Source organism: Mycetomoellerius zeteki, unplaced genomic scaffold (assembly GCF_001594055.1).
Source record: "Mycetomoellerius zeteki isolate Tzet28-1 unplaced genomic scaffold, Tzet1.0 scaffold62, whole genome shotgun sequence".
In the NCBI taxonomy this organism is placed as follows: Eukaryota; Metazoa; Arthropoda; class Insecta; order Hymenoptera; family Formicidae; genus Mycetomoellerius; species Mycetomoellerius zeteki.
In genome coordinates this window covers 3,794,768-3,813,224 of record NW_017257632.1, presented here as the reverse complement: position 1 = coordinate 3,813,224, position 18,457 = coordinate 3,794,768, and the positions used below count along the sequence as shown (strand labels likewise).

Below are 18,457 nucleotides of genomic sequence, written 5' to 3'. Positions count from 1 at the left end.
GGTCTACAATAGAAGTCGTAGCGGTTGTAGGGTCTTAAGTCGTAGAAAATTGACCAATCACAGTCGAATATGAGTAGAATAATCAACTGTGATTGGTCAATTTTCTACGACTTAAGACCCTACGACTGCTACGACTTCTATTGTAGACCCCGCATCACAGTTGATTATTCTTCTCATATTCGACTGTGATTGGTCAATTTTCTACGACTTAAGACTCTACGACTGCTACGACTTCTATTGTAGACCCCGCATTAGACCGAAATATAGATACAAGCGCTACGGTCACGGAAATTCCGTTAGACGCGATAGGTAGTCTCTCTAGTATTTCGATATTCTTGGTTCTTTTCCAATGACATGACAGTCATAATAACATAATATTTATTTAATTTATGCAAATTAATTTGTGTTACATTTTGCTAACTATGAGTTGAAGTAAAATAAAAAGAAAAGAATGTCTGCGGGTGCGGAACGTCCGGCTTCGATGCTCTTTCAGGACAGTCAATATAACTGGACGGACGATCTACCAGTTTGTAAACAGTCCGGTATGTTTTTCTTTGTTATCCTAACATTATATTGATTAATTATTTAACAATAACCATAGAAATAACAATAACATTAATATTTTCAGCACAAAGTTAATTTTTGGTAGAGAATGTATGTTTATTACTTGATTTATGCCCGTATTCATAGTCAGACCTTGTACGTATGTAAGGCTTCCTTAAATTTATCTTTAGATGCTCAATAGCCAATGAAATAATTCATAAAGTATCTAAAGATAAATTTAAGGAAGCCTTAAATATAAGGCTTGATTATGAATACGGGCATTAATGAATTACAATATCTTTTAACAAGTAATGAAAAAACAATACAACTCTTCGCTAATTTTTTTGTTAGATTTATACAGACAGTATATATTAACTGTTTTTGTTATTAATACTTGTTATTTTTGTCTGGACTTGTCATGAAAAATAATCTATAAACTATGTCTTAAGATTTTATTTTGCATAAAAAATATATTTAATTATATTGTATTTTTACTTTGATACTTTATTAGGGAGGATCCCATTAGCACACAATGTGATAGCACATATCTACTTACATTGGCCTGAGCCTAGTAACTTTTCACTGCTTTACTAATGAGAATATTTTATTTTAAATTGGCCAATTAGCAATGCATGCTATCAAAATCCTCTCCTTTACATAAAAATCAATAATTACAAAAATTATTCTATGAAATTAATGACAAGTATTTTAATTTATATGTCAAATAATAATTATATACAAAGTTTATATAAAATTTGTACAAAGTTATATACAAAGTTTATATAGTAGAATTATTAGAATGTGATAGCAGACTTTATATGATATTCCAGGAGTAGGCTTTTCTACTAATCAAATCTATCGAGAAGATGGATATCGACAGGAGGAGCATTCATTTGAGGATCGTAGTTTTCATTGTAAATATGACGATTCTACGTTTCTTTATGCTGTATTTGATGGTCATGAAGGTACTAAGGCAGCCAACTTTGCTATGCAAAGGATGGCCGCGGAAATCTTGCTTGGGCAGTTAAACGGCAAATCAACCGACGAGGAAGTAAAGGAAGTTCTTCGGTAAAAATTTCATTGATATGAATAAATTTAAATAAATAATATGATTAAAATTTCAAAATAACTTTAACATATATTTTGTTAAATAAACTAATATGTTACAGTTGCAACCAAAGATCTTCTATATGTAAAGTATTTGTTCTACAGGCAAGCATTCATAGCAGTTGAGAAAGGATATCAGGAATCAATTGGTGATTTATTAGCAGAACGTGCTAGTCTACAGTTTGATATACCCGATGGACTTACTCCTTATGAGACTTACCAAAAGTTTCCAGACTTGGTTAGTCATAATATTAAAATTGTACAGCTGCATTTTTTAATGCATTATTACAATTTATTTTTTGCAGGTTGACAAGCTAAACGCGCTAAATTGCGAGCTGTCGGCTGGAACTAGTGCTGTGATTGCTTTAGTCTACAGAGGGAAACTCTATGTTGCTAATGTTGGAGACAGCAGGGCATTGTTGTGCAAAACAGATAGCAATCAAGTTTTACGAGTAGTACAATTAAGCTTAGACCATGACTTGAGAAATGAAGACGAGCTTTTGCGATTGTCTCAACTAGGTTTGGATGTCGAATCAATCAGGCAAGGTAAGTCTGATGTATCTTATTTATTCAACATTTGTTTTGATTTAAAAAAAAGGATTATGAATAGAAATATATATTGCAGGATCTCATCTTGGAAATCAGGAAAATACACGTTGCCTTGGTAATTATCTTGTTAAGGGAGGATACAGAGAGTTCGAAGAATTAACAGCTTCCCTGGCAGAACCGATCATTGCTGAACCAGAAATTCATGGAAGTATCGAGCTCGACGAATCTTGTAGATTTTTATTGCTTATGTCGCGTGGCCTGTATAAATCATTAGAAGAAGCGACCGGAACAGATCAAGTCAATAAGGAATTGGCCTTGATAGCGGTTGAGCAAGTAGTTAACTTAAAGTCTAAATAAATCTTGATATAAATCTTGATTAAACAGTCAATTAAAATCTCATAAATTCATTTTAAAATATCCAGTTTCGAGTGCAATCGACTTTAACTGGAGTCGCCCAGGCGGTGGTCGACAAAGTCGTGAGAATTCATCATGATATAAACATGAGCAACACACAGAGTACCATGACCACTGGCAAGCGTGATGATATAACTCTTTTAGTGCGGAACTTTAACTTCCCGCTACCGCACGCACTAAAGAGTCCAACCAGTCGTCCCGATCAATCAGTCAGATTTAATCCCGTGGTGCAGACTGCGCCAATTAATATGCTAGACAACGAGGACTTGTCAAGCATCAGCACAGGTGTTACAGATGACAATGCCGATACATCGACAACTGAAACATCAACGACATCAGATTTATATCCGCCTGGTGCTAGAATGGCGGAGCGAAATGCTAGAATTAAGCCTTACGTAGATTTTTCTGAATATTATGAAAACATTGAAAAGAGAAGAAAAGAGGGAACTCTACCAGAAGGTATAGACTTTTAACATTTTGTTCATTTTAAATGATGTAAAGTATATTTTTGAGATAAAGAATATTTTATTTACAAATTATGTATAAATTATTGAGATCATTATATTGCGACTGTGTTAATGTACGTGAATGTTCCTATCATTGCAACATATTTTTAACTTTGAGATTGTATTTATATTTATTATCGAAATATAAAATGTAATAATTTTCTAACGCAGTATTATTGTATTCTTATCATCAAAATTTATTACCAGAATAGGACTTGGACTATTACACGACTTGTATTTACATATCACAAGTGTTACAAGTATTTTGTTGGGTTAGATTTCAAGCGCTCGAATGCAGCCTTTTCGAGACATTCTCTGTGATCGGGATGCGCGATTTGGATCAATGCATTCGCCCTTTGTCGTAAGGTTTTACCAAAAAGATCTGCCACTCCGTGTTCCGTAACTATATAATGCGCATGAGCTCTTGTTACCACTACTCCAGCCCCTATATAAAAAACACGTTAATATCATAGATTTATTAAATAAATAAAAAGATTTATCTCGCAGCATTCGTTTGTTGATCTTATACCAAGTTTCAGCACTGGTTGTATTTTACTCTCCCCTTGGCTAGTAACCGAAGGGAACGCGATAATAGCTTTTCCACGACCGTCTTGACTAATCGCTGCGCCTCGAAGAAAATCCAGCTGGCCGCCGAAACCGGAATATATTTTACAACCCAAACTGTCAGAGCACACCTGGCCAGTGAGATCCATCTCGATACAAGAGTTGATGGCCGTCATTTTCGGCTGCATCGAGACAACTCGGGGATCGTTCACGTAATTGATTGCTAGCATCTCTAGCATTGCGATAATTACGATTACAAAATAACGCAAAAACATCCTTTTTTAAAACCATCGAAGTTGATCATAACCAATTGATCATAATTACCGACGACTGGATTATTGTGCAGGAAATCGTACAATCTTTTTGTGCCGACGGCAAAGGAGCTCACTATGCGTCCTCTGTGCTTGATCTTGCACCTATTCGTGATGTTGCCATGCTGAACTAAGTCGACCATCGCATCGCAAATGTTTTCAGAGTGTATGCCTAGGTCTTTATGATTGACCAAGGCGCAGAGCACCGCGTCAGGGATGCAGCCGATGCCGAGCTGCAGTGTTGCTCCATCTTCAATCAACCGCTGTGCGATAATTTTACCTATCTCTTGTTCGAGATCATTAGGCGGTGGACAAGCTACGCAGGGCAGAGGACAGTCGTATCTCACCGCCCAATCAAAGTGACTCGAATGTATCACTGTGTCACCGTACGACCTCGGCATGTGCTCGTTTACTTGCGCTGAAAAGGAATACTTTCTTAATGATCTTAAAATTATTTGAAGTATAGCATAGTATAGCACAAAAGACTTATAATATTGAAGATTAACTTCCAGACTCTCTCCCCCTCTCTCTCTCTCTCTCTCTCTCTCTCTCTCTCTCTCTCTCTCTCTCGCTCGCTAATCAACATACTACAGTATACTATCAGTATACAGGATGTCCCGAATTTAAATGGCTAAACTTTAGGAGCGTGTGGGAAATCGATAAACTAAGAAAAAAAAGTCATTTAAGGATATGCTCGTTTTTATTTCGTTTTGAAGAAAATCGCAAAAGAAGACAAAACGTAATTTTCAAATATTGTTTTCAAAGCGAAATATTATTGTTTTCGTGTACGACATCAACGATAATGTTTCAGAGGCAGTGCGAAAATATACGTGCCGATTTCCAGACAAAAGAGTGCCGGATCGGCGAGTCATTATGTTAATCACATCAGTGTTTGGCTGCAACATGAACTGTTCATACAAGATGCAATGCATGCATTGCAAAAGGCCAACATTTTGAACAATATCTGCATTAAGCAATGACAACATGAATAAGTGTAAATAAGAAGTAATAAATAGGTACAAAAATGAAAACTATATTTTGTCTTTTTTTTGCTATTTTCTCCAAAATGAAACAAAAACGAGCATGTCTCTAAAGGACTTTTTTGCTTAGTTTTATCAATTTTATATGCTCCCGAAGAAGTTTGGCCATTTAAATTCGGGATACCCTATATATTAGGATAGTTTGTTTGGTTGCAATTATTATGATTATTATTAACAGTATCATCATTATTACTAATTCAAAACGGACCAATGAGGACTTTGCTTGTGCAAACCGCGGCACGGGTACAATCCGCGCTCACGCCGAGCGAACAGAATCCACGCGCGTCAGGCATGCTCACATGGATTAGCGCAATATCTGGTACGATCCTTTTTTCAAAGAACAATCTCGGTGCCTCGTGTAAGAATACCGGGATGCAATCCGCTCGTCCCTCGTTTATTGCCTCTCTAAGACTAGTACCCACATATAGACTGATGGACCTGAAATGCTCTTAAACATCGTTGCAGGCAGATATTTCATTATTTATTTCTCATTCAGACATTGTTATCAATGGGATTAATTAATGTAAATACCGTACTCTCAAATTCCGGATTGGCGAATGGTGTATCTCCTTCAAGACTCATATGCACTAATCTGACTCCACGCAAATTATTGCATACTCCGTGTTCGGTCATGGCACGCACTAATTCCATTGGCGTAGCCGCACCACCCTGTATGAAAACTAAATGCTCTGGGAAAGAAAATAATTTATTTATAACAAACTTATCTATCCTACAGTAGCATTTATAACAGTATTAAAAGAAAAATTTTCAAATTATCATAGTTTTTATTTACACATTAGAATTAAAAAATTGAAATAATTATGTTAAAAATTAAAACTATATTAAGTATTATAATTCAATGAATCTAGATAACTTCTTAAACGAATTGTTAATTTTATTCAATTAAAAACATTTTTGGAAAAACAATTCTTTTCTATGTAGAAAATAAAATAAATATTGGTCTAACTAAAATGTAATGCGGTTATAAGTACCTGAATTTATGATTTTTACTGCATCTTCCACGCAAACCCATTTTGGACATCGTTTTAAAGGTTGGGAAGGTTCCCTAAAACTTTGCATGTATCGCCATCCACATAATTGGAAAGATTTTACGTGCTGAATTTTTTCGAATACCAATTTTAAATTTCGGAACATTTTCACATCGTCTTAAAATCGATAAGACTAAATCTTCAAGCTCTCGTTGATAACACAATATATTGTATAAAAATTAATATAAAACATAATATAAAAAATCTCGCTGTTCGCATATGTCTAGCGAAGCGAATCCGTTGACATTTCTATCTACAAATGTCTATAAATCGTTACTTGAACATCTGATTTGGCGGCGTTCGATTTTTCGACAGCTTCACAATCCATGATCGAATTATTGATGTGAATTTTTCGCATTTGAATTGAATATGAACATGAACATATAAATGCAAATATTATTTCATTATTTTATTATTTTTAAATGTAAAAAATATACAGGAGATATAATAAGGTACTAACGGTAGATCGGAGTTTTCAACTTATAATTTTTTCCTGCGTACAATTTCAACTTTTTCACATTACAATAACACTAAAAATCATACAAAGAAATTTGACTTTAATGTAAAAATGTTTTACATCTGGAAATGTCAAGTTGCACCATTTTCTGTCTGAATCGTGTTCCAAGGCACAAGAACACGTTTTTTTCGCGATATAAAATACACGTGTCTTAAATTAATATATATATATATATATATATATATATATGGAAACGATGCGACCTAGCATTATAAATTCTTACGTACATAATGATACAATTTAGCGCATTTTTCGATCTAATACATATTTCTCTCTCTCTCTCTCTCTCTCTCTCTCTCTCTCTCTCTCTCTCTCCTCTTCTCTTCTCTTCTCTCTCTTTCTCCTTTATTCTAGAAGGCCAGTGAATTGTCTTCTAGTAAGAGAGCATGTACAATGTCGTACAAGAAGACATTTTGATAGTTAGCCGTTGTACATGGTTAAAGCACATGGGAAACTGATTGTAGAATGCTATTAAATATGTTTCCTACATCATGCGCTTTTTAATTTATGGGGCGGGCATTACTTTTAGGCGTTCGAACGCTGCTTTCTCGAGCGCTTCTCTATGATCGGGATGAGCCACCTGAATTAACTCATATGCACGTTGCTGAAGACTCTTGCCAAATAGACTGGCAATTCCCTGCTCTGTCACTACATATCGCACCACCGCTCTATTGGTGACTACTCCAGCACCTGTTAGCATAACATGACGAAACAATTGATTATGATTTATTTCATACATTTGTAACTATCAAAATTAATGCAAAATTTAATTATTATAAAATCAAGTCAAACATTCATGTTTTAATTAAAAAAGTGATTTCATCTATTTACCCGATGTTAGAACTGGTTGTATTTTGCTTTGGCCCTTAGAGGTGACTGATTGAAGTGCTATGATCGGTTTTCCTTGTCGATCTTCGCTCATCGCGGCGCCTGTGATAAAATCTAGCTGTCCACCAAAACCGGAATACATTTTCGTACCAATACTGTCCGCACAGATCTGACCGGTAATATCCACTTCGATACACGAATTAATGGCTGTCATTTTCGGTTGCTTGGCAATTATTCTGGGATCATTAACGTAATCTACCGCCAGCATCTCTGCAAGAGACAAAGACTATCAGATATATCTGTTATTTTAAAAACTAGCAATAATTACAAACGAAAGACGAACACAAACGAACTGACCTATGAAAGGATTGTTGTCCATAAATTCGTAAAGCTTTTCTGAACCCACGCAAAATGAGCCAACAATTCGGCCCTGGTGTATCGTCTTCTTATTGTTCGTGATGCAACCCTTGTTCACAAGATCCACTACGCCATCGCTGAACATCTCGCTGTGAATACCCAAGTCCTTGTGGTTACCCAACAACGACAATATGGCATCAGGTATACTGCCGATACCCAGCTGTAATGTGGCACCATTTGCCACCAAATTCTCAGCGATATGTTTACCGATCATCTGCTCAGCCTCGGAAGGCGCTTTCATCGGATGAACTGGCAATGGTATGTGATGTTCCACGGCAAAATCCAAATGACTTTCGTGAATGAGAGCGTCGCCGAAGGTCCTAGGCATGTATTTATTGACTAAAGCTGCGAAAAATTTAAATTTCTTTTAAATTCTGTTACCAAAAGAGACTAATCTTGCGAGAATGTTCCGAGATTTACCTATGACACGTTTAGAATAACTCACAGCGGACCGAGCACAGTCTATACTGGTACCGAAGGAGCAGTAACCCTTTTCATCCGGTGGAGACACATGGATCAGAGAGATGTCAGGCTTTACATAGCCCTCCTTGAAGAGGCGCGGAATCTCGTGCAGAAAAATGGGAACACAGTCGGCGTTGCCTGTGTTCACCGCGGATCGCACGTTACCACCGATGAATAAGCTAATTGATCTAAAATGCTCTAAACATTTATAAACGCATTACATTTATATATATAAATAAATTTATTATACAAAAGTTTTATTTTTAAAGTCTTTTAATTAATTCAGATTTTCTTCAGCACAAATCTAATTTCCTTTTCTAAATTTCTTGAAGTTAATTTTTTAAAAATCTCATCTCTATTAAAAATAAAGCATATTTGTAAATTTCAAATTTTCAAAAGAAAGAAAAAGAGGATGCTAAGTTAGGGCCGTTTTTCGACTAAAATGAAAAAGTTCGAGATGTACAAATTATACATCATATTAAGCGGCTACTCAAGTGGAATTGAATGGTATATCGCTTATCTTGGGAAAACGTCGAGAACATGAAAGAAATCGTGATCAAAACAAATAATGATACATATCATCAAAGTTAATATTTATTTAATATTAATTTGATGTGGGATTTAACTTGGTGCCAATTGTTGATATCAAATCTTTTTTACGAATGATACATATCATTAAAATTAAGTAAATAACAAAGATAGTACCACTTGGGTTTTACATTTTAATTTGATAGAATTTGACTTGATTAGATAAGATTGTAACATCTGGGTTTTAATTTTTCATTTGATACATTAGTTTTTTTGAGAGGAGTAATAATTTTTGACAGAGAATTAAAGCTGCCATTACTTGGGTTGGAATAAGAAGACTTTCAATAAGAATATCCTTGAAGAAAAATTAAAACTACAATTAATTGGGTTGAATGCTTAGATTTTATTCGAGAAGCACATATGCTTAGCGCCTTTTTTATCCTTTTTAAAAAGTTTGTACTGATCTTTTATACGAATGATACATATCATTAGAGTTAAGTAAATAACAAAGATAGTATCATTTTCGCGTAGGGGCAGAATGGACTAAACTGAGAAGAAAGGTCGTCTACCATTTTACAATTTTCGCAATAGTTAACAAGATATTAATTACTAAAAATTATCGAAAATTGGTCTTCAATAATTTTTTACTCAAATACTATTAACTTTACGAAAAACTGTAATAGACAAAAATTGTTTCTACAAAAATTGTTTATTTTCTTCTTATAAGGTTCGGAGAATTTTTTCAGAATTTTTTAATACCGTATTCTCTCATGTTGGTAAAAATAAGAAAATGCAGTACTAAAAAGTTGATAAAAAATTCTGAAAAAATTCTTAGAGCTTTATGAGAAGAAAATAAACAATTTTTGTCTGTTATTCAGTTTTTCTGTAAAGTTAATAATATTTGAATAAAAAATTATTGAAGACCAATTTTCGAAAATTTTTAGTAATTAATATCTTATTAACTATTGTGAAAATTGTAAAATAGTAAAGGACTTTTCTTCTCCATTCTGCCCCTATGCGAAAGATTTTTTATTACTTTCCAAACACCCTGTATAATTTGTACCTCTCGGAATTTTTACATTTTGGCCGAAAAACGATCCTAACTTAATATTCTCCTTTACATACAAGCTTATTCAGGTAAAAAATTATGCAAAATATAGTTAAAAGAGACAAAAGTCAGCCGTGCAGAGCCAGCTGTGCGGCGCAAGAAGTGTGAGGAACAAAACAATGCGTTAAGTGCGAGTTGTTATTGAGATATTACAAGAAAAGCAGCAGGAGATTACGTATGTACACGAATGTAACGTACTTGCGTTTTCTGGCTTAGCAAACGGGGCTGGTCCCTCGAGATGCATGTGGTATAAACGGACATTTCTTACATCGCAGCTTACCCCGTAGTCGGTCATTGCTCTCAGTAATTCAACGGGTGTTGCCGCCGCACCCTGAACGTACACCACCTGATCTGCAAACAAAAAGAATTGAGAATTCTATGCACATTCTTTCTATGCACAAGATTTCATCAAAGTAAAATTTACTCGAAATTAAATCAGCACTGAGATCAAATAATAAGATTTTGTGAACCCAAAGAGTATGGCTGGATGGATAGAAATTGTATGCCTTCCAACAAGCGACACAAATGACACGGTGTGACACAATGGATCATTACATCCTTGTTTGCCAATATTAAACAAAGATGACATGATCATTCCCATACAGCAACAAAAGTTTTCAGAAATATCTCAGAAATATTTCAACTGAAAAGTGAAACATTTCATAAAAATTGCAAAATATGTTTGCAACATTTCTGAGACAGCTTTGGAATAGCAAAATGTCCGCGATTCTTGCACCTTGTTGAAAGATTGATGAAATGTTACAGAAAAAGAATCTGTAATCTTTTTGAAATATTACCAAAAAGTTTTCAGCTATTTTTAGTACTTCAAAAATGATATTTAAATATATACTTAATTGATACTTAAATAATATTTAAATATCAATTAAACATATATTTAAATATCAATTAAACATATATTATATTTAAATATCATTTCTGAAGTACTTTAAATTTATTAAAAGTTTTGTAATCTATGTCTCGGTAGTCTAAAGGCTTAGGACGCTCGCACGGAATGCAAGAGATCCGGGTTCGACTACCGGCCGAGGCATTATTTTTCGCAATAAGTTTTATTACAGTTTTTAAGTTGGGGAATTTGGGGGGATTATTAATATTTTCAGATTTGATTGCGTTGAAAGTCCGACAACCATATCGGCACGCAATTATCATTTCTGAAATTAATTCATTTAAATGAATTTACAATAGTTCAACATCTTAACGTTCTGACCGTTATGGCGCTTCTTAATTTAAAATTATTATGTTTAACATTAGCGGTCTTTCAATCTTATTATTTTTTGTAATCTATTTACAGATTACAAACTTATTGAAATAAACTTAAAATATTTCTCAAAAATGGTAATTATATCGCTAATTATTTTGATTAATTAATCACGTTATATGTATAAGCATATATACATAATCACTAGAAAAATAGAAAGTCACTTACATCTGCAGTTTCCAAACAATATCATTATTCATATACAAAAGTTTTTCGCAATTAAAGTAGAACAACTCACGATAACATCAAAATGATATTAAACTGAATCTTGATTGATCAAAAAATTACTTTTAGTAAACATTTTGGAGCCATTTTAACATCATGATGATTTTTTGTTCTATTTTAATGTTTTTCAATTTATTGTATATGATAGATTTTAGAAACATTTCTGTTAAAACATTTCATATGACATATTGCAGAATACTTTCAGAATTGTTGCACATGAGCTGTGGAAGGTTGAAACATTTCTGAAAATTTTCCGCAACAATCGGTGCTGTATGAGACGTGTCGCACTGTGTCGCTTGTTGGAAGGCACACATTGTAAACCAAGTCCCCTTCTTGGCTATTATACGCTGAAGTGAATAAATTCTCTATTCTATATTCTATTCTATTCCAATAAGACTTTGTAAGCTATTATATTTTTGAGCCCTACGATGTTTAAACGCATTTATTCACGTCCTAAAACGCATTTTTTCAATCCTAAAACTGCATCAAAGTGACATCTCTCATCATTTTTCCATTTTGTACTTTAACATTATCTTAAATTTCGATAAAAAATTTAATATTTATATAAAGATTTGCATTTACGTAACTAATTTAACATTATATGGTTTTAATCGTAATGCAATTTGTAATAACAGCTTATGGATACATTTTTGCAATGAATCTTATGATGAACTTACAATCAATCTTTTTCAGAATATTATTATCATATATAGGGTGTCTCATTTTAAATAAAATTTCTCGAAAATTATGGGGTTCCATTTAAAAAAATCGACGTGACCTTGACCTGGCCTTGGCGATGCCATTCAAGGACAAATCATTGATATCTTCTTATGTTCCCCTCCGAACCATACAACTTTTGTTTGAAACATTTTTTTGTATCTACCATAGTTTTCGAGAAATCTTAATGCATTATTTAAAATGGGACACCCTCTATATGCATTATATTATTGATAGTTAATGAAACGTTATTGCTGCATGTAATCATATTCAATTACAAAGGTTAATAAAGAAAAAATTGTTCTACGCTAAACTGATATGAAGCTAACTTTTGTACTTTGGATCCCAATAGGGGATCCCCTATTGGGATCCAAAGTACAAAAGTTTTCGACCATTAGTTAGTTTCATATCAGTTTAGCATAGAACAATTTTTTCTTTGGAACTATAGATTATAGCACGTTATGATTTAATATTTACACGGTTTATCGTAATAATGGCATATCTCTTAGTAAATATTTTAAGTGTTATATATTTATTTGGTTGATTACAGATCTGTTTTCTATAGCTGAACTAATTTTTAGAACTTAAGTGAAATAAGTATACGTATATGATATTTGGCTAAAACAAAAAAAGTTCTAATATAATCTAGTGCACGAATAAAAAAGCCGATCTCATTTTATTAAATCCGAGTGCATCTAAAATATTAGTAACAATTTTTGTAGGGTATTATTTACCGAGAGTGCAGATTAATTGACAATCCCACACACATTCCACTATTATGAAATATTAACTTTATCTATAGCAAGAAAAAAAAGTGTCTATTACCAAATTGAATTTTGATAATAAACGGATATTCGATAGAAGTTTTTATCGCACATATCTTATCGGAATTCTTGTTAAGCTAGAAAAATTCCTGTATTTACTTCGAAATACTTCGGCATTACATTATATTCAATATATTTATAAAAAATATGATCCACTCATTCAATACATAATTTATCGAATTAGTTTAAAAAACAGTTTTAAATCCAAACAGTTTTAAAGACATAATAATGCAAACATTGTAAGAAGGAATTTTTAATTTTCCCATACAACAGTATGTCAAGTAATACTATGATCTCGAAACTTATCAGCTATGTATACATCTGCAATATGTTACGTGATCATGTATGGCTCTCGTACTTATGTCATGTTTTAATTAATGCTCTATGGACGAGTTTTCTTATTGAAAGATACCGCCAATAACCCTAAAGATTCTAAATATTGAAGTAGATTTAAGACTGCAAAAATAAATTCGTATAAAGTGCGCTTCTTTATGTAAAATGAGCATGATTGCACAGGAAGAGAATCGGTAGATTACACATATTGTTTACGTTATGGAGATATATAATTCGATTTACTAACGGCAAAACGCTAGTTAACGAAACGTTAATAGGCGATTACAAGCTGTATTTAAATAAGAACTAGACTTTGATATTTACGTATACATACAAACGCATATCTGTATATTTACATATCGAGGTCAATATTGATAATGGTATTGGTTCATTTTTCTAGTGTTATCTACACAGCTGTCAGTGATTTTTTTTCATCAGTGATTTTTTGATTGATTGAAATACGAAAAATATATTATAAAACGAATAAAAAAACTGTGAGAATTATTTATAAGTCACAAATATAAAATGTACAGAACTCATATGATTTAAATTATAGAAATGGCATGAGAATAAATTAGAGACGGCACTGAAAGTATCAAGGACACTTTATACAACAGAATGACATCACTTTAGACTACGCAAGAATAGCAAAAATAAAAGAAACAGTATACCGTGAATGTAATTCTAGAAACAAGTGCGGTTTACATTTATATTATTTACATAATTTATACGAACCTTCTTATACATATAAATTACGAAATTATTTATATGGAAAAAATAAAAAAAAAATTAATTTTTCAATATTTCTACACGTAGCAAGTACATTTCGAGTCAAGTTGTTAATAATGGTAATGAACCATTTTTATAATTGCTTAACATCGGTCGACCATTGAGTTTTCTTTATCTACAGAAATGTAAATGCTTCATTTATGTTCTTTGCAATAAACATGTCATAAATTTTTCAGTAATCGGTATAACGAATCGATTTTATCGCAAACACTCGGAAAATTTGCATAAGCACATTGTATATAAGCAGCGTTAGCAATATTTTGTTCTAATTTTCATAATCAATTATATGAAGCATGAATGAATATTTATGTCTACTAATATATAAGTTATTCAATTGAAAATTTATCGAAAACATAGATAATCTAACTTATCTAAAATTCTAATTAAATTTTCAGGATTCTTTTACTTTTCTATATAAACTTACCCGTTTGAATTACCAATGCATGTGTAAACATTTATAATATCAAATAAATCAAAAGAGACCCAATTTTAAAGTATTTGTTGTCACAGCGCTTAGCAAATAATTCTTTTATGATTTCCTTAACTCTTATTAAACGTTAATTTGCATAAGGCACAAACAGATATATGTAATGAATGTTAATTTTATGCTTAGTTCGCCAAGAAAACTAAAATTCAAACATAAGAAAATTAAAAATTTCAACAATGCAGCATAATTATGAAAAAATAAATAAATTATAGTTGGTCACGAATGAGTTTATCCATATTGTCTAGGGTAAGGTCGTACCAAAAATAATACCGCGAATTCAAGGCGAAATACTAAGAATATCTCGAGTCGGCACTAGCAATAGATTATCTCATAAGTGGGGATTTGTCATGGCGCGAAATTTGGCCAAACACAAATACGTGTAACATATCGAGCGATCAAATTTTACAGAGAGATGACATGGAAATATTTGTACCGAATACACTTGTGCAAATATAAAAGTGTACAAATCAGTTTCGATTATTTACTCGATCATTTATGACAGAATTTAAGTATCTAGACGCGTACATTTTACAAAAATTAATAATAAAAAAGATAATTACAAATCATTTAAAACTCATATAACTATAATATGAAATGTTTTACATACATATAATATGAAATGTTTCTTCTAAAAATTAATCTATATAAGAACCGTAAATGTTTGTTTCATTTGTAACTGGATTTCTATAAACAAGAGTTTAAAAACACAAATATTTGCAAAGTTTAAATTACACAGTAACCTTTGCGGTGTATTACCGTCTATCTCACCGCATATTTGCCTAGTTTAATCCAATCGCGAGGGCGATGAGCGGTGGCTCGTTAGAAAGGAAGTCCAATATACATATACATACATGTACATACATATACATATAATAGGTGCTCTTGAAAATCGACGCTCAACTGCATATATACATACCGATTATCCGTTCAGTCTAGAATATCTCAGGCTATATATATCTCTCACTCTTGAATAAAAAGGAAGAACAATATGAATAAACAATATGAAAAGATTTGACATTACAGAATTAATTCTATTAGAGTGAAAAAATAATTGGTATCATAAAGCATACCACAAGTGCCAGATAATCACAACTATTTTATAATAGTTCCAGATTGAAATATTTCTAAAGCCTGTTAGCAGATGACTAACGCAGATCCATACGTCATCGAGACTCACATTTATACTTAGCTGCGTCAACATTTTATGATGTATAAAGCAAATCGCTGTCTTAATTTTTACTTGTTAATCTCATCTGGTCTCACATATGATATAGTATGCTTTTTGTTTGATAACAAAGCAATCCAAAGGTCGTTCTATCCTTCTTGATATTCCATAAATAATAAAGGTAGAACGGTACTTGTGTCGACTTGTGTCACCAAATGGAAAGCACCGATAGAAAGAAAACCGACATTAGAGAATCAACTTTAGATATCGAAATTGAGCGGTGTGATCGAACATTTGGTTAATCCGGCCGAGAAATCTATGCAACGCTCCTTTTTCGAGGTTGGTAAAGGAATGAAAGTTAATCGATTACCTGAGTCGAGTTCGGCCTGTACGATGGCCTCATCGGCGGTCTTTAACCAGCAGGGTTTCTTGTCGGGGATCGGCATTGAGGGCTCGTTCACGTACGTAAAGAAGGTCTTCCTCGTGGCATGCTGAAGGCAGGGTCGCGACGTAGACGTTATCGTCGCGAGTGCCCTTGTTAAGCTAGTGATACGTTTAAGGGCCGCCATCACTTCGTCCGCTCACGTCGTCTACTGGTTGTCACCGATGGTGAAATCACTCCCGCGGGCGCACTGTACTTGACTCTCTCTCTAACTCAGGTTGATCTGACTCAGATTAACTCACAAGCGCTTGTGAGCGTCGAAAACCCCTCCTATTCATATACTTCCGCGATAACGCTGAAACGCGACGACCACTACTCTACTCTGCGATGCCGCGCGAAATTCAATAAATGGCAATGACAGAAAACGGATCGCGGGGAGCCAGGAGGCAGAAGACGTAGAGAGAACGCGTGAATGCGCGTGAACGGCGTAAACTAAATGCAGCGCCGCCGCCGTGCCGGAGGCTGGAGGCCGCAGCAAGCCGGAGCTCGGATTTGCGAGCCACACGCATGAATATAGCGCCATATCGCAAGCCATATGAACGTAGCGTCACGAGTTTTCGACTCTCGCACTTCTCGCTCTCGACTCTCGTCAGTACCAGCGATCGCGCGATCGCGCGTCTCAATGTCTCATTATCTAATTAATTAATTTAATACATATATAATCAAACATGATAAAAGGAACTACAGATATGCTCGTTTTCGAGACGAATTTCGTACCGTTCTGCGCACAGATTCTGCGGTCATTTTAAACATTTGCACCGTGGTAACTTTGAAGTGACATATCGCGAAAATGAGTAAAAATGAGTACTGTGGTACGTATTAAATAAAAACGTGTAAAAAAAAAAAATAGTTGACAAAAAAAAGAATGCATAAATTTACATTTTTGTCGATTTCCGAAGGAACAAGCTTTAATAGATGATAAAATGGCAAGAAGCTTGTGGAACAAAAAATGTCAATGTTAAAAATGGTATGTAAGAAATATATAATACATGTTAATATTAATTATTAATTGTTAATTGTTAATGTTAATTATTCCTTTTAATAATGTTAATTTTATTCATGTAGGACGCATCTGTTACTCTCATTTTGATGTAGCAGCGTACAAAGAACCTTTATGGATGCAATTTCTTTTGGGATATTCACTGACACAGAAAAGAAAATTAAAATTCGATGCAGTACCCACACTGAATTTAGTATCATCAATCAGCGATGATATATAAATATAAGCTTCAATAATTAAGGAGATCCTAAAGCCATCTGTATTACCGACTGAATCATATAATTTTTGTATAACAAATACTTTTTTCTCTTTCACAGATTCGAAAATCCTTTTCCAGGATTAAAGTATATGCATTAATACGTATTTGTGAGGTGGAGTTTATATCAGGAACGACCAAAAATTTTGAAATTGATATATTTTTTATCACTTCTTAGCATAACATGGCTCAAGCTGTCAAGTTGTGACAACATTTGCTTGATACAAAAGTTTTGCAACCTGTACTTACGAAATAGTGATCCACAAACACGTACTTTGCACGAACAAATAGCGTCGAGTTCTTAGAATTAGACTTAAATACTTTATCACGACGAATTTGTTATACAGAAATTGACACGAACGTGCGACTGTGAATGTATCATAGTTGTGTGAGATATTAGTGTGGTAGTATAATATAGACATGTCGATACGCTGAAAAAATAATGACATCTAGTGACTTTGTCGGAGTTCGAGCTTTGCTTTAGGATCTCCTTAAGATTCGAATGTATTATTATTCTGTATACTTAATATAATTTCTTATTGGCTACTGTGTCGCATTTTGCCGAGCGCGCGGTAAACACAATATACACAATATAATTTAATAATTTGTTTCAGATGAATGATGAATCCGCAATAACACCGCGATAAATACTGCAACAATACTGCCTGAAGAGCAAATGGAAACTTCAACTTCAAAACTTTCATTGTGTAAGCAAATTACATTACCAATCATTCATTTGCTCGGAGAGAGAGCTAGCTGCTTTGTCCACCACAACTTTCTACCACCAATCAAAGGCGTATTTCTTGGAGATTTTATAGAAATTTTAGTATCTTGCGAGAGCAACAGATTGCTTCGTAAACTATACAATTGCATTCTGTGAATCGTTTATAATTTATTATCGTTTGTAATTTATATGGAATGATCGATGAGAGTACCTAATCGTTAAATTAAATTAATTTATTTCACTAGATATATATATAAAGAAATAAAAATAATTTTA

The 18,457-nt window shown here is 33.4% G+C and overlaps 3 protein-coding genes across 3 annotated transcripts; 1 reads left to right on the top strand and 2 right to left on the bottom strand.

Annotated features, from left to right (window-relative positions):
* The first annotated feature begins 382 nt into the window (after window positions 1-382).
* LOC108728670 (TGF-beta-activated kinase 1 and MAP3K7-binding protein 1) lies at window positions 383-3,133 on the top strand. The gene is made up of 6 exons (XM_018457394.1): window positions 383-542; window positions 1,374-1,611; window positions 1,756-1,888; window positions 1,956-2,196; window positions 2,276-2,532; window positions 2,622-3,133. Exons 1-6 carry the CDS (start codon window positions 452-454, stop codon window positions 3,084-3,086), a joined length of 1,425 nt encoding a protein of 474 aa, XP_018312896.1. The 5' UTR covers window positions 383-451; the 3' UTR covers window positions 3,087-3,133.
* Window positions 3,134-3,292: 159 nt separating this feature from the next.
* Window positions 3,293-6,349, bottom strand: LOC108728671 (4-hydroxybutyrate coenzyme A transferase). Its single transcript, XM_018457395.1, has 6 exons — window positions 6,027-6,349; window positions 5,571-5,723; window positions 5,243-5,482; window positions 4,008-4,412; window positions 3,649-3,915; window positions 3,293-3,564 (listed from the first exon to the last, which is right to left on the bottom strand). The coding sequence occupies exons 1-6, from the start codon at window positions 6,187-6,189 to the stop codon at window positions 3,374-3,376; spliced, it is 1,419 nt and encodes a 472-aa protein (XP_018312897.1). The 5' UTR covers window positions 6,190-6,349; the 3' UTR covers window positions 3,293-3,373.
* A 547-nt stretch (window positions 6,350-6,896) lies between these two features.
* On the bottom strand, window positions 6,897-16,585 carry LOC108728462 (4-hydroxybutyrate coenzyme A transferase). Its single transcript, XM_018457018.1, has 6 exons — window positions 16,130-16,585; window positions 10,142-10,294; window positions 8,266-8,505; window positions 7,786-8,190; window positions 7,432-7,698; window positions 6,897-7,290 (listed from the first exon to the last, which is right to left on the bottom strand). The coding sequence occupies exons 1-6, from the start codon at window positions 16,326-16,328 to the stop codon at window positions 7,106-7,108; spliced, it is 1,449 nt and encodes a 482-aa protein (XP_018312520.1). The 5' UTR covers window positions 16,329-16,585; the 3' UTR covers window positions 6,897-7,105.
* Window positions 16,586-18,457: the final 1,872 nt, after the last annotated feature.

Coding starts and splice junctions, on each gene's coding strand:
- LOC108728670 (XM_018457394.1), top strand. CDS start 452: ATGTCTGCGGGTGCGGAACGTCCGGCTTCGATGCTCTTTCAGGACAGT. Junction 1,612..1,755: donor GAAGTAAAGGAAGTTCTTCG/GTAAAAATTTCA, acceptor TTTGTTCTACAG/GCAAGCATTCATAGCAGTTG. Junction 2,533..2,621: donor CCTTGATAGCGGTTGAGCAA/GTAGTTAACTTA, acceptor TAAAATATCCAG/TTTCGAGTGCAATCGACTTT.
- LOC108728671 (XM_018457395.1), bottom strand. CDS start 6,189: ATGTTCCGAAATTTAAAATTGGTATTCGAAAAAATTCAGCACGTAAAA. Junction 5,483..5,570: donor CGCCAATCCGGAATTTGAGA/GTACGGTATTTA, acceptor ACGATGTTTAAG/AGCATTTCAGGTCCATCAGT. Junction 3,565..3,648: donor ACAACCAGTGCTGAAACTTG/GTATAAGATCAA, acceptor TTTTTTATATAG/GGGCTGGAGTAGTGGTAACA.
- LOC108728462 (XM_018457018.1), bottom strand. CDS start 16,328: ATGGCGGCCCTTAAACGTATCACTAGCTTAACAAGGGCACTCGCGACG. Junction 7,699..7,785: donor GGACAACAATCCTTTCATAG/GTCAGTTCGTTT, acceptor TGTCTCTTGCAG/AGATGCTGGCGGTAGATTAC. Junction 7,291..7,431: donor ACAACCAGTTCTAACATCGG/GTAAATAGATGA, acceptor TTATGCTAACAG/GTGCTGGAGTAGTCACCAAT.